General features: G+C 44.8%; 1 protein-coding gene across 1 annotated transcript; it reads right to left on the bottom strand.

Annotated features, from left to right (window-relative positions):
- Window positions 1-9,324: 9,324 nt before the first annotated feature.
- Window positions 9,325-18,423, bottom strand: T265_14857 (hypothetical protein; the record flags this gene model as incomplete). The annotated part of the gene is made up of 6 exons (XM_009175551.1): window positions 9,325-9,458; window positions 10,695-10,862; window positions 11,370-11,482; window positions 11,746-11,900; window positions 15,448-15,531; window positions 18,344-18,423. The coding sequence occupies 6 exons, from the start codon at window positions 18,407-18,409 to the stop codon at window positions 9,325-9,327; spliced, it is 720 nt and encodes a 239-aa protein (XP_009173815.1).
- Between the last annotated feature and the right edge of the window lie 5,701 nt (window positions 18,424-24,124).

Below are 24,124 nucleotides of genomic sequence, written 5' to 3'. Positions count from 1 at the left end.
AGGTGCTGCATGTTACCTAGAACTTGTTGTCTAATCGACGATGCTCACCTTGAACAGTGTATCACACCACTCGTACGATTACCGCTGAAAACTACGCCGTTCCCGATAGTGTTTCGCATAATTGACATAGTTCTATCATGCTCACGCAGACGTGAGACAGTGGATTCCACAGATGTCAACAATAGCCGCTACAGATCATAGTTTGTGAAGGCATCATGTTTTATAAACAATCAAGTCTCGGTGGAACGAGCTACTCATAAGGTTGCTGAAATCTCTTCACCGGCCAGGATTCCGTTAACACCCACCCACGCAACTTGGAACTGAGCGTATTTTGTCAGTTCCTGTGGTCGGTTGTGTTTTCAGCAACCTTGTGAGTAGTGCGTTACGTTTGGGCAGTGAACTGCGCAATCTCGAATAGCGTTTCAACATGGAGCGGGCCATGTGTAGCGTATTCAACCGAAAAATAGTCTAAACAAGGGGTTCATGTGGAATCACTTTGTACCTTAAATAATACAAACTTGATCCTCAGACGAACTTGTTTTTTTTCCGATATGTCTGATCTTCCCATCGACCTTGTAAAAAGTGGGAAGATCCCGAGTCGCTGTGTTCCCATCTCTCTGAAGAAATCAAATAAACGTGATCAGCACACCCTCGCCCTTCAAAGTTTTACCAAACTGTTTACGCTAATTTTGATTTTTTTATCGGAATGCTGGTAACCTTGAAAGATCAGATTTACGTGAATGTGGCGTGAGTTGACACACAATGAATGACCGATGTAGTGACCAAAACAGAGTGTAATAAGATCACTTATTGTGTGTGTGCTCGGCTTTATGGTACGTTTTACTGCCTAATAGATGGAAGGAACGAATAAAATGCAGTGTACTAGAATGTGTATCGATGAGAAATCGGAATGTGGAGCGGTTGGCTGGCTGATCAGTTTTTCTAGGGGAACCATTTGCCACCGTTTCCTCAGGTTCACTTCAGTTTTAATTGGAGTTACACAGTTGTATGGTTCGTTTCAGATTCTTGCGCAGGTTGGCACCAATGATAAACTCTTCTAGTGGTTTGGGGACCTGACCTTCAGAGAACCATTTGGATGGCAAAATCAACGCTCCCCAGAGAACGCAAGGAGTGGAATATCAAGCGATCGAAAAAGAGTATAAATCCTCGAAAAATACATACATTTACATACAGTATTGTTTTAGCTAGGGAGCCTCAACTGAAGATGTGACACAATGGCTACTTTATATTCAGATAGAACATACGGTTGGCGGAAATTCGGCAACTTCACCTAGCTGGTAAGCCTTAAGAAGAGGGAATTCAGTCTTGGGTTGTCGAAGAGTTTTCAGTAACCTTATGAGTAGTGTATCACATCTATACACGTTTAGATATATCTCGAATATCATAGCGACTGAAACATGAGGCGGCCTGGTGCAGCACATTCAGCTGCCTGAAATAATCACAAACGAGAGATTCAGCTGGGTTCCAGGTGAGTCTCTCGAAAAACCAAATTGATTTGCAAATTAGTGCATTTCGCCAATTTCGTGCAATTTTGGTTTCAAGTAGAGCATTGGGTTGACGGGGACTGCGCTAATCTCATGAGACCCAAGAAGAGCAAAACTTAGCAAGGGCTGTCGAGGAGTTTTCAGCAACCTTATGAGTAGCCTTTCCTCAACGAACTACTCATTCTTCTCGCATGCAGCTCTTTGCTGTTTACTTTTGATAAATTTGAGTGAGAAAAAATAGTTGGGCGGATATTTAAACGTAGCAACATGATAAATTGCCGTATAGGTGATCGTTATGTGTTCAGAGATTCGATTGAAAAAATCGATTGCTTATCATACTCTTTGAATGACTGACCTCGTGGTTTAGACCTCCATGGAAAGGGATGGCATTTTGAGAGGAGGGGTTTCCCGGAAGTGAACAAGAATGTCAATTCACGGCAACTAATAAATAATTGAACTTAACTGGGGTTCTCATGTGAAAAAAAGAGACAAGAAATGTTGTCTGCCTTTGACGTCCCCATGGGAGTTACTGATCAATTAGTGTCAGGCTAGCGTTTCAACAAAGTTCCGGGAACACGTGTGTTGTGGGGCTCCCTTCAGATACAAAACACCTCTCCTGTAGAGGACCGTTCCCCAAGTCTTGGAGCAACGTGTCAACCCTGGTGATAGCTTCACAACTAATTTGCAACACAAAATTAAACGCGATACTCAGAGTGTGGTCAAACAACTGTTCTCAGGAGTGGGGTATGGTTCGTCGTCAGTCTTGTCTGTCAGAGTGGATTGTTAACAACGTCTGTTCTGGGGAGTGGGGTATGGTTCGTTGTCAGTCTTGTCTGTCAGAGTGGACTGTTGCCCTCCTTTGACATCGTCTGAAGTGACTGCCGAAGGTTTCATCACCAACTGGTTTGACATCATCGATCCGCTGTTGTGAAGATATCCCAGGAAGGCACAGTTCCGCCCTAATTCACGCCGGTTGGCGACGGAACGTTCGCGACAAAACTGCCAAGCTCAGTAAACGATTCGATCACCAATTAGGCCGCTTCAACTACTGACCTTTTTCATGCCAAAAATGAAGCAATCTACTGGAGACTGGTTGGGACGAGTTCGAGATTTGCCAGTGGATCGCTTTGGTTGGTCATGTCAATTGCCTTCTCAAGGTTCGGACAACATGCATCGTTTGCCCGCCTTGACTCTTAGTTATTCCGTTTTGAAGAAAATAGTATGTCAATGAAACCTCACTATTTTGCCGATGGTAGGACAGATGAATGACTGTTCTTCTAACTACGATTCGCTCGAGAAATATTAGTGCCGCGCAGGTCAGGCTACCATTGTATTGGTGATACTACTGATGGAGGCATGCGAGTAGTATGTTTTCTCGTAAATCCACTTTTCGTCTCTTGAAAAGTGGGAGCTATTGCGGAATGTCTGGAGTCGCATTTGCTTGGATTCGAGCAACAGTCAGTGAATATCCAGGAGAATTCAAGAAGACGCGTTCAAAGAGAAGATGGATATTCAGTTTTTGTAAACAAGATGCATATGAGAGTTTTGCTTTCCTGTCCAATAGTCTGTAACTAGTCAGTTGGCATTTTCTAATAATTAACTTCGTAGAGAAGGCCCGCTTCCCTTTACAATCCCGAAATTAGCTACCTCCCAGTCACGTGAAGGGATATTTTGTGTGACATGTGTTGTACATAGTGGTTAGTGGAGAGTTGGTTGTGTTGGGCAGTGACCCTCCGACTAATTTGTTCTCATTCCAGCGCGGTCCGCTTAGCATCACCGGTTTTTCTGAGCACAGAATGACCCAACGCACCGACTGGCTTTAGTTCAGACAGCAATCTGGTATCAAACCACGCTTTAATTTTTTGTTGATAGGCTGAGAACAGGTTCCTTCTTACTATGTGAAGTTCCGTCCACGAGAACCAACAGCCGTCACTGAATTAATCAGGTTAATGGTCGTTTCGGAACTCCAAAGCCAGACCCAGAGACAAGATAAACTGATTTGCAATTCAAAACAGTCTGGTTCCGTTGATTACTTTTACATATTCACTCAGGTATCATCCCAGGTTCCGTCTTGGAGGTCTCCACTTACTTTTTACAGGACGTAAAGCACAAATGGTGGATCGTTTGGCAAACGGTAGTCTGCTGGGCCAATTGACACCATAAAAACATGCCAAAAGCATCAGCATAGTATATTTGCCAGTCATGGATTTCCTGGCATACCTCACTCATTCATTCTCTGTTGGAAATTCGAGAACACGAATTATGTAGTCACTGTAGACAGTTTGGTAACAAGGCCTGTCAATGAGGCAGTCAAATGTGATGGCCAAAGCCGCTTCAGTGGTGTTTGTCTCAGAGGGACAAATCTAATCTAATCTAAACTAATCTAATCTAATCTAATCTAATCTAATCTAATCTAATCTAATCTAATCTAATCTAATCTAATCTAATCTAATCTAATCTAATCTAATCTAATCTAATCTAATCTAATATGTCATTCAGCGAGAAACGGAATCTGTGGGTTCTGATACTCGAATCGCTCAGACCCCGGTGGACTTGCATTCATTACGGAAATGAAGCTTCCCCGCTCTAATTTAATACCGGGGCTAGCCACGATTTTGAGAAGAGCCCACTTCCGAGGTGTTACTCGGAGGATGACTACGGTGTATTCGTTAATAAATAAACTCAACTGGGACGTTCGTATAGGTGTCACTACTCCTAGGCCTACAAGTATCACGTCAGAACACTGGAGTAAAGATATACCTTCTGGTGCCTAGCTAAGAGGGTCAACTGCCTGATCCGAAACAGTCTCAGGTGGCCTTCCTTCAGTGCCGAAAACGAGTAGCGTTATGAGTAGTGCATTACGTCTAGACAACAAAGTATTACCATATCTTGCACATCGCACCAACTGAAATGTGAGGCTTCCGGATGCAGCATATTCAGATGAAACGGGTCATCATAAACAAGAGTCTCGTAGAAAAACCAAATTTGTGCATACATGAGAGTACTTGTCCAATGATTAGGTGTTTGTTGAAAGTCTGGGGGAATTTGCAATCCTGTAGGTACCAGTGGTGAACGGCATGCGCGTATCTTTTATCTAGAAGTGTCCGTTGAGTCACTAATCTACACATTTGATATGATCGTCAGTCTTCGCGGACAATGAAAAGGAGATCTTTTACACATCACGGTAAACGGAGCTCTAATGCACGGGGTACTTTGCTCTCTTTCGGTTGCCTACCTGGCGTAGAAGAACAGACAGCGAGCATCAAACTATGTGTGGCTGCGATTACCAGTAGGAACCTGAAAGATGTCCTCACTAGCATTCAGGTCATTTCCGGAAGTTCTGTCTACAGCATCCCTATTTGGACAATGCCGTACCTTTTCTCAGTAGCTCGCACCAAAATCAGAATTTCCATAAGCGGTTCACATCTTTGTACCCATCGGGGATATGAATGGAGCTGGACTGGACACATGAGGTGACCTTGTAAGTTCTACTTGATCAGCGTGCACAGACAGAAAGCACGTTAGGTTTTCTGAAGAGGTTCGTCCTTTGTCCGATGTGATTTGTTTGCCAAAAGCATTGAGTGACGAACGAGTAACTCTCTTGGATTTGTTCATCAAAGTCCGAAATTTGAAGCTCTGTACGCCAAAATTCGTATGAAGTTGAAACTCGAGTTCCTTATGGACCCATTTGAAAAATCACGCTGCAAAAGAATTCGAACTTTACGAACGAGGATGACGCGGACTTAAAGACTATGAATCTAGCAAATAATCTTAGGTGGTCCCCTGAAACACTATACTTTCACCTATAGTTGTGTTTTGTTTAGACAAGCGAGAAAGGAAAAAAGCGCCGAAGCACACCAACGCACGCACCGCCGAATATGCTATGGACTTTTTGGTCCGATTTGTCGATGGTCGTTCTTCGTTTGGTCATGAACCAGTTCTTTCAGATAGATAGCTCCTCAGTTTCTAAAGTGTTTAAAACACACGGAAGGCTTTTTTCAACTTTTTTGGAAAGGTTACAAAGTCCTTGTGTTCGAACGGATCAAAGGTTTGTGTTGGAATAATATTCGAGATATATGAACACATTGTATAGACGTAATACACTACTTATGAGGTTGGTGAAAACTCTTCGACAATCTACTGCCGGTTTCACCCTTCTTGGGAAGCATCAAGTAGGTGAAATCCCCGAGTTTCCGTCAAATTGAAGTGCTACTCGAAAAATAAAACTGCTCAACCCGATATCTCACGAATCTCGTGGTTATGGTGGGTTTCCAAATTTGTCTAGAGTCTGGAAGCAGATCTGAGTAAGTTCCGGTCGACAGTGAAACATTTGTGAATTCCCATGAGGAACTGAAAACATCGTGGGTGTTGTGGACCACAGTCCCCTTAATGCCTTCTGTATACAGTGAACTCCGATCTGGATAGCCGATCGATAGCCTGGTGCGCTTGACCAGACCAGCAAAAGTCAAGGAACGTGCTAATCGGCTGATCCATTGATCACTGTCGCGTAAAAGCGGGTCAAAAAAAGTGATACTTAGAATACAACTCATCTGTCAAGGGAGAGTGAAGAACAACCAATGAAATCGGTAACGAAAAACGGTTATTCCATTGGCTGTTACGTAGTCCCGTTACGTTCGGAGCTGGTTCTCCTACTAGTGGGAAAACGATACGACACGTGAATGTCAGAATGGTTTCCTACCCATCTTAGCAGTGATAGCTCAGTGCGAGAAAGTTGCAGGAAGGCAAAAACAGCGTTTTTCACCGCCGTGCATACATTCGCGTGTCCTATCGACGCGTAAACCATCAGTATATCACCGAAAACACCGTGAATACAGAATGACACAGATAAGGCAAGCTAAACACTACGTACTCTAAATACGCCTATTTCTACGCCAATCGGGTTTTATCTGCTGTACGAATCCAGCTGAATTTGTTGTTGGTGATTGTTCTTTTCAGTTAAATCTTGTGTTAAACCAGAATTCGTGTGCAAATAAAAGTATCCGTCAAACTCTGTCCAATTTGGTTTCATGTGGATCAGACTGCCGGGTACTGTTTTTGACAAATATGTCCCCCGTTCTCGTAGCATTTTCGATCAAGCACTATACTACTTTATCTGATCGAGTAGTATGCCGGAAAAATGAGCAGGTGTGCGGAGGTAACTATCGACAGAAGTGATCGGGAAATCGAACAGCAAAGAGATGTATGGAGCGAGTAATATCGACAAATCTTTGTACAGAACCGCAAATGGTTTTAATCTGATCTGCACCTTGGCACATCCGGACACACTGTGGTTCGATGCCGAAAACTGAGAAAATATGGCTGAAGTGCGCGATGAAGCTGAATCACGAAATGGGAAGTGTGTTCAACTGGTGGTGCAAGTGGGCCATCCAAGACCCGTGTCTGAAACGATCTTGTCTGGCCAAAATTTTCGAGACAAACTGGTGCTAATCAGATGCTCTTTATAGAAGTTGTGTACTAAACCAATCGCTATTGTTACTTTGAAGTATTAAGTAACTGTGCCTTACCTTCGCGATACCTCTGAATATATGCCATAAAAGTACGTCTTGATGGAGTCACGTGTCACCTACACCCATAGCTTACATCATTCTTTGCCATTAGGGTTGGGACGTGGAAAACCCATTTCTAAGTTCAGCAATATTTCTCTTCCCAAGCTAAAAGATCCCTAGTCCCAATGAGATTAGCGGCCAGAAAATACTACCTTCTGGCTCGGTTTGGTCTATTCAGTTCTGTTTCAATCTTGCAACGTGAGTTTCTCACGAGGGATTAACTGAACGCAATGTATTTGCCAGTGGAGAACCTAGGGTTCAATAATTTCGAAAGTGCTTGTTTCACTTTCTCTGACTTTGAGTCGACGTACTAGGAATCGAATCATCCACGATTGTTCTTTACTGTTGGCAGCTGAACTCCAACAAACAGCTGCCACTACATGTGTTGCGCATGCCTAGCCATCGTTTGCCGAAGAGAGTGCTGTTTTTCGTGCCCAATTCAGAGTGGCGTAAACAGACAGATGGCCAACCTTTGACTCATCATCACCATCATCATCATTATCATCACCATCATCATCATCATCATCATCATCATCATCATCATCATCATCGTCATCATCATAATCATCATCATCTGCCCTTGTGGTGACCTATCGCAATTACCCTGAGGTGTTCACACGGACGAGTGCTGAATCAAACTATCTGAAATGAAACGGGCAGCGCGGACGACGTTGACATCGATAAGCCCAAAAATTTATTGAATTTTCCTCAACCAATTGCATGGGGTGGTAGTCACCACCAGCAACAACCAGACTCTGTGTAAACCCTTTCACACCCTTCTTTCAGGGAAGAGGATTATTTGAGCCGCTTGAAGTTTCACACCGAGGTTTCGCATCTACGTATGCGTTTGAAGGACATCTGGCGTAAAGTTTGAACGTCTCAGGGCAAGTACGATCGCCCGTCTACACCCTTTGTCACTCTAAGCAACTTATCGGATATCGCTCAGTAACTAGGGTAGTCTAAAGGCCGAGATATCTTTCTTTCGCAGAGCACTGCAGCTGGTCTTGTTCAGACGAAGAGTGTAACGAAGAAACGATGAATTTAAAATCGAATCCATACATGATCACGATGCAATGCTAATCTGTCCATACTCAGATCGTGGACCATTTCGGGGCACACTACTTATAGCTGGGTAGCTCAGCTATCCGGCAACTTGTAGTTAAACGAGAGGTTCCTACTTCGATCGGGAGAAGACCGCTGAATTTGGGGGTAGGAACGAATAAATTAATAACGGCTATAGTAAATCGGGGCTGTTCATCAAAGATGCGCAAACCTGTTGATTAGGACACTCATCTCAAATGCTTTTCGTTAGCAGGACAGAAGAGGCTAGTAATGTGCTTCTTGGTAACCTTGGTGCTCTACCCCTACTATTTTCGTCAAATTTTCGTGATCTTTTCCAGATAAGCTTCGCCACACGGTCAATTGTGGAAACATTCTTGGCACGTTGGTAATGATCATACAGCATTTTAAATAAATGTTTGCACTAGGTTTATCGTATAAAGTATTAAAAATCCAAGACATTTCTGCTGAAAACTCATTTTTAAATTTGGTAAAACCACCAGTTTTTGGAATTTTCCGGGTGAAACCGTTGGGATCTTCTCCAGATAAGCCCTACCACTAATGCAAAAAGTGCATGGGCGAAGAATTAAACCCGCCCCACTTTTTGCCAGCTCCAATTTAATGTACGCACACAACCTTGACCTATTTTTGAAAACAATTCCTTATCCGCATCTAGGCTCACTTCGTGCAAAAATTTTCTCCGCTTGGACGTAAAACCGCAAATGGACTTTCTGACGCTTTCAACTCCTTGTTCATGCCAAGGAGACGGCAATAGCTTTTTTCCAAAGCCACGGAGTGCTCCATCAGCAACGTTTATGCGACAATGGCCACCAAATGACACTTTCTACTGTTTCTGAAAGGTGGAGGTGTAATGCCCGACAGTGTCGGTAAGAAATCGGTCTTCGAAAGGGAACTTGACTGGAGCGGTCTAGGATGGAGTTTAGGACAGTAATTCTATTCATTTATTGCTGGTGAAAATCAAATTCCGCCCAAAGGAATTATCTGTTAGCCACACGACCGCTGTTGACTGGAAGAACTTTCTTCGCGACGTTTGCGCCTGGCGGCTTTTGCAGCCATATCTTGTAGTGTCTCCAACCAGACACAGTGAGGATCACGCGGTCTCCAACCTGGAGGGCGAGTAGCACCGACAACACCCAAGCGTTTCGTGATCTTCTTCATACTCCTCTGCCAAGTCAAGGGTTGGTCACCTCTTTGTTTACATCACTCTGAATTGGGCACGGAAAACAGCACTCTCTTCGGCAAACGATGGTTCGGCATACGTAAGCAAGACTGGCTTTCGATCTCACCAGATTCTTTCTTTTGAGCACTAGTATGGGGGCGGAACCGGTCGTGAAATGTCGAACGGTTTTCAGCAACCATATGAGTAGTATTTTGCCTCTGGTTATCAACCTACTTATTAATCAAACACAAGCGTAGTTCAAACGGTGCAATAAATCAGTCAGTAAGCTGTGAACGCCTGAGTATATTTCTTGAAGGTCGTCGAAGTGAATAGGTGATACAAAACCTATCACTGGCGTGCCTCGCCAAACAGCCTAGCAACCATTGTGAAATGTGGTAAGACGCAAGATCCCGAGTGGAAAGTTCATTACTTTCGGACATTTTTAGCCCTCATTTTGTGACTCCTTTTCTTCTAGGCTTATATCCAAATTATGATGAATAGTTTTGCGGCACTAATAACATTTCTTCTTGTGGAGTTTGCTCACCGTAGATCATCTGAACTTCAAACAAATTATTCATTTAGATGCAATACTGTTTCACTGCTTGGCTACCGTGCCACTCGAAGAAAGTGGAGCTACCACCAAGTTGCTCAAGAGTGAACAGGAGTTTTCAAGATGCGGAGGTTGGGTTCGAACCATGAACCTTCCTGTCAGTAAGATTTCGCAGTTATTCCGAGTTCGTTTACACCAAACTGTACGCGAGTTTTGCATTCAGCAACGCAAATCCTTGGCTGCGCCTGCATTTTAGCCCATGAGGTTAAACCTACTCGGAAAGTGTTTCACCACCACACCAGTTTTTTTACTGCAGTGACTCTGAGGGGTTCTTCCGCAAAACTACTGTCCGTTTTGGCTTGACCGCTTTATACCGTTTATTGCGTCACACAGCACCTGATTGGCTGATTCGGTTCACCTTTATTGCCCAGGCATCAAGCCACATTGAACCGCACTAATGTACATGGCAGGTTGAGAAAGCCTGTAATGGGACATAGTGATGCTATCAGAAGAGCAATTACAAAAGAAATTGCGTTCATCCATCCGTTCACTTTAAGACATTCATGGCCAAATCGATGAGTCCGGTCTAAGAGGGCGTGATCCCGAATGGCCCGTATCCTGACCAATCAGGATGCCAGCTTTCTTCCTATTCGCAAAATAGCATTCCGGGCGGTTCGCCCCCAGATATCGCGCGACATATTAGTCTTAAATTTTTTCCCGATTGAGAACCATCAATTTTCGGTTATTTCACGTTCCGGTCGGCAACAAGTTGGGGCGAATTTTCGAGCAATGCTGAAGTACGTCGAATGGTATTCGGGGGGGAAATAACTCACCCTCGATAGACGAACTGATCGTACTGCATAGGTTGCGCTGGCTCGGCCACGTATGCCAGTCGACCGAGTTCCTCGAAGAATCATGCGAAAGGTGGACACATGCCAGCGGATAGCAAACGATGATTTGACAGTGAAGTTTGAATGTCAACTTCCGCTGCGCTGGTCTCCCTGGATGGGTACCCCAAGACGGGCTACATCTATTCTTCCCCATTTAGTGGTTATTTACACAAAATATCTACTATAGTTCGCAAATTAATTGGGCCAAAATTGCTTCCAAATCATCCCAGCTTTCAAGGTGGCCAACCAATATACCAGGCCACACATTTTTGTTGTAAAACCATGTGCCACAGCCATGTGCCACAGGACAAAGTTTTATCGGGGTCGCTTCATTCCGGTTGATCTACTTTTCGCTCCAAAAAGGCGTGGCTACCCCAGGTAGTGTGGGGGCCCATGTTTCCGTAAGGATTTGAACCTGGTCTTCTAGTTTAATTTATTATTTTATTGATTTTTTGTGATATTGCGACCCTAAATCACAGATTTTTCCGACCAAGTCAATATGTGATTCCACGCCATGGTACTTAGACGTGATTGTACCACAACACAGTTCAGTCAGTCACTTCAATTTATCACCTATAAACCGTGTACCAGAGGCACAGGTGCTGCAATTTTGATCACCGGGAAACGGAAAAGTGGAACATGCAACCAAGCCTTGGAGGTGAAGGCATGTTTCGTTTGTTGGTGAACTACGCATTGAAGGCGATGGATTTGATGCACGAGCGCCAATTCCCCTGCGTGATTGGGCCATTTCTTCCAATGTCATTAACCACTGGTGATTTGACTCGCGGGGTCCCAATTCAGGGAGGTGGCAGTTGCCCACCCGCATAGAGAGACCTCTTTCACGAGTACGCTGAGTTTGTTCTGGTCACTCCATTCGTTTCGCATTCAATTGCTAACGATTTATAGTTACTCTGACCATCCAAGTAGTGTGATTTTTAGTCGTTTCTTACATCGATCAAGTTGTATTTTTACGCCTCGACACCATTAGGAACACTTCCAAATCAGAATTGCCAGTGATCCATTGAAGTACATGAACAGCAGACTTCGTACGTCGTGTGTGACCTCGAAGCCATAACCTTCTCCAATCACAACGTGCCATCCGGACGATGCTTTCTGATCAAGAGCTTCTTTGATCATTCTTGCTGCCATCTGTGTGAAAAGAAAACAAGAAGATAAAAAACAGGTTTCTGTCAATATAGAGATCGCTGAATTGAGTAAGCTACGTACAAAATGCTCTTGTTGTGTGTATGACTTTTGACCACAGGTAGATTCATCAGGTTCGAATCCTGCAGACTGTACAATGGCAAAGTTTTCCGCAGCCAGATTTGATAACTTGTGGCCATTGACTACTGGCAGGTTGTGTCATAAACCGTGTTTGCTAACCTTTTCGACTGCCAACATTGATTTCAGATGAAAGGTCATCCTATGACTTCCTGATGACGTCAAAACCAACTCTCCTAACAGAGGGGACCAAAGCTGCAAAGTGAATGATTTAACCGGATGGATCCCTAAAGCCTCAGCCACAAGAGACCTTTTGCCTTCATTAAGATGGAATTGGTCACAAGACCTCTCATCTGGCAATTGTTAGTTTAAAGAGCATGAATCTTTTTATAAAGGAAACTACTCACAAAGTTGCTGAAAACTCTTCTTGGGGCCTGTTTATCAGGTAGGCGCAGTCCCTGAGTTTCCGTTAACCTTATGTTCTACTTGAACCCGAATTGGACTGTTTTCGAGAAATACACTCATTTGCAAATCAATTTGGTTTTCACGAGAGACTCAACGGAATCCCCCGCTTATGATATTCTACAACTGAATGTGCTGCACACAGGCCGTCTTATGAGTCAGTTGACACGATATTCGAGATGTCGCATTATCATTTCATAAAGGAAACCACTCACATGAATCTTTCTTAAGCAAGTTGCAGTAATGAGCTGAATACACTGGTGGGGTAACAATAGGCCCTTCACCTTTTTGTCATTCTCCGCATTTTAGAGCTTCACCTTGACTAGTTAGCATGGTTACAACGCAGTTACTGACAATGGCTTGATGACTTAAGTAATCCAAGGGGTCAATCCACCATTTCTGTACCTAACAACCATCAAAGTGATTACAAGGTCAACAGAATGGTTCAGCTATTGTACGTTTGTAATGGATTGATCTTTGAACTGATCATTTTAGGTTGCCCTGGCTTGGCCACGTGCTGCGTATCCCAGTCGACCGACTTCCTCGAAGGGTTCTTTTCGCACAACCACGTGAAAGATGGAAACGAGCCAGAGGCGGTCAAACAATGACTTGGAAGCGAAGTATAAAAGCCGTTACCAGCAAACTTAGCTGAGCTGGTCATTGCCATCTTACTGGACGGAAACCCAGGGACGGGCCACATTATCAGGCATGGCCTAGTTGCCCCCTGAATGACGCTCGTGCATCCAAGCTATTGTCTTCAATGTATAACTCCCTTCCCGATTCCCCCACTTAACAGTCCACCGACCGTCCTGTATTTACGCATCAATTTATCAGCTCCCGCCTCCAATGCACAACTACCTACCCCACCTCCCTAGATTGTGGCACCATCGTATGACAGGTATGTGGTTTTTACAGCTGATGATTTACTCTCGACCTTGTGTAGCAAAACCCCTAACAGTATCACACTGAATGACAATCGGCACCAAATTGGAACCTGTTACCTGTGCTTCGTATAAGGTCATGTAGGCGTTTCAAGTTGGCCTGCTGGCGCAAAACACCATGAACAGAGGCCGCATATGTCTCATCCTTACATTCTGGGCACTTCTCGACGGAATCTGAGGGATTATTCGTTTGGAACAACTCTCTTTCGCCGAATCGCAGGTAGCGAGCCACAATTCGACAGGAGCCTGTCACGTGTCCAGCTTCTAACAGACTGTTTGCAGGAGAGCCTGAAGGTTCAGCTAGAACATATGGTTGACGAAAACTCGGGGACGGCGTCTATCTGACGCACTGCACGAAGGACGAAATCAGTCGTCTGCGGAGCGCAAGATCAATGCGACTCTGGAATTAAGTGTGTCATGCTCGCCAGATGATTCGACCGCGTATCTGTGTGTGGGCATGTATGCAGCGTGAATGGTTCTGTGAGTGACGCTTTCAGGCTATGCGCGAACGAATACAAGGGTTAGATATAGAACAATCAGTGTGCGGTCCACAGACACCGGTGCGAAAAATGGTGAGCAATGTTCCGTCCGTCCCTACATTGAGTATAGAAACTCTCGACACAACTGTAGGTGTGGGTTTTAGCTCGAGATAGCTCAGTGTTTAAGGCGCTAGCTTACAGACCGGAAAGTTCGTGGTTCTAACCTAACCTCACCATTTCGATTGCTTCGGTCTAGGCTTTGACAGTTCCCCAACCCTCGTGCCTCCTTCCGTTGGCATGGCAGCTAAGCGCAAAAAGGTGCTGCAGCTGAACAATTAATTTAAAAAATTAATCATACTTTTAAGTGAGGGCTTGCACTAAAGGGTAATTCAGTCACTTTTGCGTCGAATAACACACATAGCTCATCTCTTCACTTTTTTCTGTGACCACTTTCTGACCGCCTTTTCCATTGGACCAACGAGTTCATGTTTTGGGAATGGTTTAGGCTTCTCACTTTCCATTTTAAAGAGAGCAGACGGCGACACGAAAGTTAGTTTTGGGAGAACCAGCTCCGAACGTAACGGGACTACATAGCAGCCAATAGAATAACCGTTTTTCGTTGAGTGAGATTTCATTGGTTGTTCTTCACTCGCCCTTGACAGATTAGTTGTATTTTTAGTATCACTTTTTTGACCCCCTTGTACGCGACAGTGATCAGTAGAGCAGCCGCTTAGCACGTTCCTTGACTTTTGCTGGTCTGGTCAAGCGCACCAGGCGATCAGGCGGTTATCCAGACCGAGGTTCACGGTAATAAGGACTGTGGTCCACAACAGATAGTCTTTCCGCTTTTTCATATGTACTTCGAGAATATCGTTTAAGGTCCTCTTGACTGCTTGCTGGGGTGATTCCACCAAATAGCGATGAAGTCCTTCAACACAACAAATACGCAATCCGGCGTCACAACCAAATTTACAAACTTCCCTCCATTTGAATCACTTTGCTAACTATTGGCCCCAGAAAGCATGAGCAGTCGTCTCAATGCGCGCATCAAAATCACCCAGTAATTTGGGAAGTTTGCAGTGCAATCACTCTGGAATTTTTCTGTGCATGGCGATCACCAGAGGTAAAGCTTGAAATACGAAGTGATCTTCTAGAAATCTTGATTTAATGAAGCACAGGTCCTCTCAGATTGAAAGGCTTCAGATTTTTATCACGTCGTGTGTGACCTCACATCCTACGCTTACGATTTCTCAGTAAGCCGAATCTTGAGGCATATGCGCGCACCGTAGCTCACTTATTGATTTCCGATGAGCATCGATTAATCCACTCGAGTTTATTTGATTAATGTTCACGCAGTCATCATAGTTCACTCTCTGTGTTCATGAGACTACAGTATCGATCAGTCATCAATCAAACTGATCCCCTGCAGCTGCTGGGTTTGTGATCTCAGAGTTGGTACGCTTTGAATGCTACTAATTTAAACGGTAGAGTTCATGTGTTCACGTGACACCTTTTCGGCTGCGATCTACACTGTGCCGTTGAAACAGTTCACCAAACGTCAAAGTTCAGGCGACCGATAGCAATCTGACTCACCTCATTGTCGCTGTGCCACTTTTCACAAGCAGTAACGCACAGTTCGACCACTTCGGCTTGGAGTTCTTCGTTCATCTCGCTATACTGTTGGGCACAGAATAAATGGCGGGGTTGGAATGAAGCGCGGTTTAAAGTACTGGCAGCATAGAACATCAGCAGTAGCACGATGAGGCACGAAAACACATTCAACTGTTGAAATCTGAAAATAAGTTGGCAACTGTTCATTATAACTTCAGATCCCGAACTGCAAAGCCCTAACACTATGCTTTCACTCGGTTTCCCGTCGCAAGGTTATTCATGTCAACAAAATGTGTGGAACCTTCGTGCGTGGAACTCCAAGCAGTCCCAAAATCCCCGCTGCTGCAGAACAAACCGACAACAGACAGCCCAGAAATCACCAAATCATTGATGACCGAAACTGCAGCATCTAAAACCACTGTACGACAAATACGTGGTTCTTACAGGTGACACTCATGAAGATGATGATGATGTCGGGTGAAGTGTCCTTCATACTCAGCTGTAGAAAAGTGGTGTACTTACTTCCAGCGGGGAGAATTCTGTTCGAAGAAAATACAGTACTGTAAGGGGAACCTCGGACGATGTCAAGTTCGAAAATGGTTTACTAGGTTCATGGCCAACTTATGGCAGATCGTCGAATATCAGCGAGAACTCCTTGCAGAAGAACTTGATATCTCTAGAGCACGTGATGGGCTCATACTCACGAGTAACTAGACATGTGAACCAAATGGGTTTGAATACTGACGAGGAAAGAGATGGAGTGGACATGTCTAAGTCGAACTTTCAACGATTGTGTAGCGATGATGAAATACGGTTACACTACTAAATCAGTGAAACTGAACAGGAATTAGTGCAATAGATACACTCAGGCTTCCCAAAATCAAGGCAGATGCTGCAATAACCGACCATCTTCCAAACGGTCAACCTGTTGGTGCGCCTTATTGGATCAATTGAAGGAGCCACTGAAAGAAGCATGAGTAGGAAAGTTGTGGAACGGTGTTCTTTTTCATCATGACAACTAGCCTGTTCATAAATATTTTGGCAATTTTTCTATCTTAACAACAGATTGAAAGGCTACGAAATCTTGGCTGGTGAAGGATCGCTTTTAGCGGCATCTAAGGTCAAACTGTTTTTGCAGAACACTTGGAATCGTCCAAACTGCCTGATCTTCGCTTTGTGGGTGCTCATACCAACTCCGAAAAATTCCACTTTAGAGTGAATATGGGTTGACGAACATGTTTTCGCAAGAAATCCGTGGCAATTCAATAAACTTCAGGTTATGGCGTTTGGTTTGGTTTTGCCGAGTACAAACATTGTCAACTTCTAGTACGCCCAAGTCTGATAAGATACTGAGTTTTCCACCTACTCACAGGAATTGTCTGTAATACCTTCCGATTGGTACTTCACAAAAACACATTTCGACGCATACATACACGAGAAATCCCTTCAGAGCCTATGAAGATCCCCACTTTCTGTTGAGGTATTAGGGCAGTGGTTGTCAACCGAGGGGAATTCCCCCGCTCACCTTTTGTTACGTTTTTGTTGCTCCGTTTTTGTCACTCCCGATAATCACGTTTACCAAGGTAGGTTTCGCGTTAAATAGACCAGTCCCTTGACCGAAATGTATACACATCTCCCATTTGGAAGCCAACAGTAATCCAGGTGATATCACCTTGGATTATACCACGATTACCGACGACATTGTGCATCTTTTATTCACTTTGAAGACAGTGGAAGCATTCGCAAAATTTCACACCGTAAATTATTATTTTGAACCGGTAAATCACCACGAATTACGTAAGCAGTTAAAACCAAGAGCCTGAAACCTGTCTGTGTGGCAGATTTTGTTGTCGTAAACCGGCTGACCAGTGAGAATTTTGATTGGTCGGCTGGTTATTGATCGTTCGATACCCGGTCCCCATAAGATTGACGTGGGTGCTACCATATTGAACCTACAGAACACAGCTCAGTATGTCAATACTTACCGCGTCAAAGATGTTTCGTTATTTCGAGAAGGTTGTTTAGGAATGCTGTCAACGCATCATGAACTGTTTATTGACGAGGATAATAGCGATCGTCTTTGGGCTCGTGGTAAGGGTCACACGCTAGAATGATGTTCAAGGTCAAATGTTGGTTTCGGCAATGATTGGTGCATTCACAACTATCGGGCATCGTAAGCAAAACAGCTCACTGAAAATCACACCCACGCCGTGCCACGGGCTCAAAAAGAGTAGACAGTGTTGTAAAGGATAGTGAAACTGGTAGATATTTCGGAACTAAGGTGCTGGCAGCGAAGCAGTCCAGCAACGAGCAACAACGAATACGTTGTTCACTTTCTTTTAGATAAAATACAAACACTGAGGCTATTATGGAGGACAGGAACTTTGGTTTTATGAGGTCTTTGAGTTGACGATGACTAAGAGTTGAATTCAGGAGGATATGGTCGTTGGGAATACCCAATTCAGTCAGGAAATAACCTGCGCGATCCGGCGTTAATGCCCGGCATGGTACTAGCGCGTTGAGTAGATACTTCTCAGGTGGGGAACCCCTACTACAGACGGTCCTCAGAATGACTCAAGCCACAAAAGTGCATTGCGAATTGCTGGTACGGCGAAAACCCAAAGAAACTTTACGGACACCAGCCCGAGTGTCTCAAAACCCTGATCAATCCAATAATCAATAAGTACCCCGGCCGGATAAGCCCCAAGAAGGGCGAAACCGGCCGTGGGCTGTCCAAGAGGTTTCGGAAACTTTATAAGTAGTGTATTACGTCAATATTATCCCCCATATTAATCACACTCACTACCTGCCTGCTATCTACAATGAAATAAGCCAAAGCAACAAGTTTGATTACCGCTAGGGAAAACGAGGAACCTACCCGAACCAGAGGGTATGTGAACGCATTCTTTACTACATCTTCTTTGACCTCTTTTTCTTCCTCCATCTTTCTACGTCATGTGGTTTGTTTTATCGACACAACAATTTGAACACCACATGGCACGTGACCAAAATCGAACTTGGGCAGTCAGCCCGCAAGTCTTTCCTGTATGATCACGACGAAGTGGTTGTGCGGTTTAACTGCATAAGACCACGTTGATTTTTCTGTCACGATAGTCCGCTTCTCAGCCGGTGACCTTGATCAGTTGAATATCCTTTGATGGAGGAAACGTACTTTTCTTCCCACACCGCCTTTGGGCCACTCAGTGAGTCGTTCATGCGCACCGTACGCAGTACGTTTCGTAATCGACCGGTTTCAAATTGCGTGAGTGGAAGGGGAGACTAACGACATCTTGTTCAAATCGGAGCCAGTCAGCTTAATGGAACTCCAGTTGAGAACATTGGCCCAGATTCGTGCAAACTATTGGGTTGTGGGGTTCTGAAGGTCCCAAGATGTTGCGATAACGGGAGTTGATGGCCTGGGTGAGAAAGGTAACAACAGCCAGAAAGGATCACAGGATAACTGTTCTAGACAAAAATTAAGCTGACCAGCTTCGGTTTGGATGCGTTCTTGTTGTCAGTTTCTTTCCAGATCGCCTGAGTGAATGTCTGGAGGCACCTCGAAATGATTGTGGCAAGCTGGCACTAAGTCCCTTCCCCGTCCAGCTTTACTCTTTTCTTTACAATACGGCTTTCAAATAAATCATGGTTGTACGGCAATGAAGCATCGGTGTTGAACACTGATATCATGTTGTCGATGATAATGATGTAAGGGAAGACAGGAGTCATGCAAGGGAGATATTGCCAAAAGCAGATCAAGTACATATTTATCAAAATCATTAACTGAAATGGGAAGAAAGACCTGAGGATCGAACTGGGCTACCCAGAGTGATCTACCGATCTTCGGGGCAGCTTCCAAGACACCATTAGGATTGCGCCCAGACCGAGCAATGTGTGTGATCACAGCATTTTCCATGGAAAGGCTATTCTACCAGTTAGTCACGTAAGGTGAAGAAAGTCCTTTCGTGCAAGCCTCAATTTTCTTTGTTATCAGATTGGTTCCGAAACGTCTCTTTCAACCGTGGATGGTCTGGTCAAGGCCTAGACCTCTATGGAACGAATCCCATCTGCCGTTTTCCCAATGAGAGAAGACCTAGCTTCCTGAAGCCATTCTCCGTGTACATCCACCGTTTTCCCCATTTGGGAGGACCTAGCTTCCTGAAGCCATTCTCCGTGTCCAAAGTGTGGGTCAACGAGTGAACCTCCGATGAATCTGCTCCAAATCTTCGGCGTCTCGGAACAGATACGGGTGGTAGGCTTGCATACATTACTTCAGAAATGGTCTGACCAAGGACTTGTGGGGGACAACAGAAATCCTGGCCGGCTAGATGCCACTGCACTACTCAGCTGCCACAAAGCCGCACTGGTCACATGGCGTCAGACTTTTTCCTGGGTCCATTAAGTAGACTAGGGTGAGATGCTGGCTCCCGAGTACGTCCCGACGGGCATCTCCAAGCCTTCATCCAAGTAATCACGTGAGTGGAATCCCACTCTGCCGCCAGTATCACATCGCCCACAACCATGTAACGAAAATTCTTCGTTGAGTCACTTATGAGCAAGAATAATAGAGACTCGGGAATGAAAACTGGCGACGAATGCATACTTTAGTATCATAGGAAAAAGGAGACTGACTGACCGATTATTGATCGACAACTAGGAGCTTTATAAGCATTACGAGGGGGTCAAGGTAAAACCTGTGGCCGCATAGACATGGGTTAATAATGTCCTAGAAGGGCTGGAAACATAATGATACAGTAATGCGACGGTACGAGACGATGAAGGATCGTCAGCTTCACCTTGAGCCACAGCATTCCGGTTCGGCATCTTCCGAACAATGACCAAAGTATTCCACTGCGTACAGCGGTGAACGTAGGATACTGTCATCCGTTTGTTTCACTTAGTAATACAAAGGTGACGTAGGATACTGTCATCCGTTTGTTTCACTTAGTAAGGCACATGTGGTCAACGAGTGCGGAATTTACAACGGCTGCGAACAGTAATGTCCGTACACTACTAAAAAGTCGGGACTTTTCCAAAATGAACTTAGGTACCAGTTCTCAGCGTACGATGCGTAGCTGAACGCCTCTAAGATGTGTTTAAAAAACTATGTTGCGCGGTACCCATATGGCCAATTAGCCTACAGAGAAGTCTGACTTACTACTGGTTGGTTCTGAGATACATGCACCTCTCCCCCGCAGTTCGTTCATTTGCTGTTTTGATGGTTGTGCTGTGTTCAGAAGTACATCCAGGAATAAACCACTCATTGCACGTGACTCTTCGTAGACTAGCCAACTACAGCTGTGTACAAGTAACAACGAGGTTTAACGTGCAGGTAGACGTACTTCAATGAGACTACTCACAAGGTCGCTGAAAACTCTTCGACAGGCCACGACCGGTTTCGCCCTTCATGTTGGGGCTCATCAGCTAGGCACAGTCCTCGCGTTTCTCTTCAGTCAAATTTGTATTCTATTTGAGTCCCAATTTGATGAAATTCACCAACTACTCTCATTTGCTTGCGAATTTGGTTTTGATGGGAGGGTCAACTGAATCCAGCTAAATCTCCGGCCTACGATGAACTCTCTCAGCATTCTCACACACAAAGTTTCAGGCCCCGTCCGAGTAGCCAAACGTAGCCCCCTTTGTCACCAAATCAATAGTTGTGTGTTCAGTAGCTGCCAAGGTGAGGGCAATTGCACGCCACACAATTCGGCTGCACCATGCAGGTCATAGTAACGCAGGAGCGTGGGTGAAGGTGACGGGCAGTTAATCCCGGCGACCCGTGTCCTCATCAATACCCACGTACGAGCATTCAGCTAACAACTTATACTCTATGGCATTCTGTAATAAAGCCTATGTCCTACTTGAACCTGAATTGTACGAAACTCGCGGGGTGCACTCATTTAGACATCAATTTGGTTTTGACTGGAGACTCTAAAGAATCCAACTGAACCTGGGGGTCTTCTTCAGTTGACTCTCCCAGCAAAAATGATTTGGTGTGCAAGTGAGTGCATCTGGCGAATTTCGTACAATCTGAGTTCAGGTAGAACAGAAGATTGAGGGAAACTGCGGCTACCTGAAGAGCTCGAGGAGGAAGGACGAAACCGTTCATGGGTTGTCTGAGTTTTGAATAACTTCGGAAGCAGCGGTTCCTCGAGAAACTATACTGCGTGTCAGGACGCGCCCAGGCATGGAAAAAGTACATGTGAAGAGTGACGCATCCTGCCCAAGGTCACCATCGGTACGACACGTTCGGAAGGCAGGTGCGTTGGCGGAGCTCACCAAACACGGCTTAGCAACATAAGACCAGTGGATTGGGGCTGAAATTGTTCACGACCGGAACACCGCCATTGGCTGTACACAACGAACAAGTGAACGACCATATTTGGCCATTTAGTCATCCTATATATTTACACAGAAGCCCTGTATGTTTTGTCCTAACACTACAGCCGTGTCCAGGGTTCTCTTCGTTCTTCTTATCACAGTCTGGCGGGCTCAGCGCAGGCGTAACCTATAGACGGCCACCCACGTTGCAACACTGCGTTACCCCGGACGTCGCACAAATTGAAAAATCAGACGGCCTTTGTGCAGCACATTCAGTTGAAGGGCATCATAAGGGAGAAATCCAGCTGAGATTCAGTTTCGTCCTTCATGAATGCCAAATTGGTGTGCGAATGAGCGTCTTTCGCGTACACCTTGAATTGTTTGTGGCGATTCTACCGTTGTCACTAAGTTGACATTTCTTCAGCCTTTAAGACCATTAAAATAAATGTGGGACCACATTTATTGACCCATCTTGAAGCCTCGTTGGTTACACGACTAAAACCAGGCTTTTGCTCACAAATGAAGCTGAACTGAGCCAGACGCCGCATTCACCCTGGTCCACGTGATCCACGTGACGCAGTTTCAAAACTTTGTATCTCAGTCACAATTGGGGTATCCAATACTTATTTGCACTTTTGTTTGTTCGTCACCTGCTATGTGCGTCCAAGATGGAACGATCCCGAACAAAACATTTCCCCTCGATTGCTATCCAAATATTCAAGGTTTTTTTCCAAACGTTTTAATCCCGAAATCGATGATTAAATAGTAAACATGTATTAGTGCACGCACGTCACACTATCTTATACGCTGACTGTTTGAAGGCCCATGATCATACGGATGCCTTTCTTACACTCACGTTTGAATCTTTTGTTTACGAACAGTAGTTTCCTCCCAAGACGAGGCAGACAGGCTTAATCAAACAATCTACCCAATGGTCTCCAGCATCATTCTAATAGCTGATGTTTGTACGTAACAATTAGCCGGTCTACCTTAAACATAAGAGCGCCTAGTATACAGCTAATCCACATTGTCACTTCTAACCCCGCTACTCGGGCGATTCAATTGAGGTCAAACATGTACGCTCAGAGTCTCGGCTTTGTTCAACGCAGGTGTGAACGTATACTGGTTGTTCTCGGCAGGATACACCAACAGGTAGCCGGTCTGCTTTTGTCTTCAAAGTGCACGCGTCGTCGACTGGGCTAGTCAACGCAAGGGTCATTGTTTTCTTTTCTGCTTGGGACAGCCGTCTGGTAAACATTCTCAATTGAGCACCGGTGCTTGAGTACTGTTCAGATGCACTGAGATAATACAAACCCACCGGTGTGGTCGTACAGTCCTGTCTTAACTTTTGGTCTCGCCACCCTCCCTTGTGTGTACAGTATTCAGAAACAAGACATTTGAATCCCAAACCAGTGGTCTGTTTCACGTGATAAGAACCAATCAGTGGACCATACGGGCAGATTGCCACGCGACTATGATGGTAACCGTTCACTCTATCGTCCATGTCATCGAATGGCGAGTCTCGTCCACTTTGTCTAACACTACCGACCAGGTGGGTCGATCACACTGAATAAGGTTCAATGTTGTCCGGCTGGTTCATCCCGTGCCGTTTTGCGCGACAAATGCTTGTGATTCGCTCAATTTAGCATAGAGACAGTTCTGCCAGTCGTTGTCCATAGGGGTACTGATGAAACTAAATGTCGTTGTTACAAGAAACAAACCTGTCACTGAAGGCACAGAGCTTGGAAAGCTCCGGGAGACTGGGAGACTCCTCGCTTTAGTGATCCACGAGAGTGAGGCGAACACATCGGCCTTCAAACGAGCTGAGGACTTCAACAAAAACGTGCTGCACCTGACAGCATTTTAAGAGGGTGTAAACGGTGCTACTTGTTTCCAGAAACATATATCCCTGGTTATCAGTATCAACTGGAAACAGATACCGGAGGTCCTGATAGCCCCAGTTCATTCACAGACCTTGTGGAAAACAGTCAAGCGGTGTCTCGGACGCGTCGCATAAGCACAGAGGAGTTGTATAAATATGTCGAGATTGAATACGGAGTGAAAAGTACTTGCACGGAACCAGAGGACATTCAACGTAAGGAAGATTAGCTCGAGAACCACACAGTTAAAAGATTGGTCTACAAAAGGCGGAAGTCACGAAATCTCGTTTGGCCCCAAATTTCTGCTTAGGAACCCGATGATACATTCGGATACATTATCTGGTGCAAGCCAGCGTCGTGGAGTTAAGAAACATCATCATCATCAAGGACAGTAAGATCAGTGTTAGCAATGATGCTTTACTTTCGTACAACCATGACGTTCGTCTATATATATATATATA

The sequence above is a fragment of the Opisthorchis viverrini genome, assembly GCF_000715545.1.
Source record: "Opisthorchis viverrini unplaced genomic scaffold opera_v5_275, whole genome shotgun sequence".
Lineage (NCBI taxonomy): Eukaryota > Metazoa > Platyhelminthes > Trematoda > Opisthorchiida > Opisthorchiidae > Opisthorchis > Opisthorchis viverrini.
The sequence above is the reverse complement of the archived record's forward strand: the minus strand, read 5'-3'. Positions and strand labels throughout refer to the sequence as shown.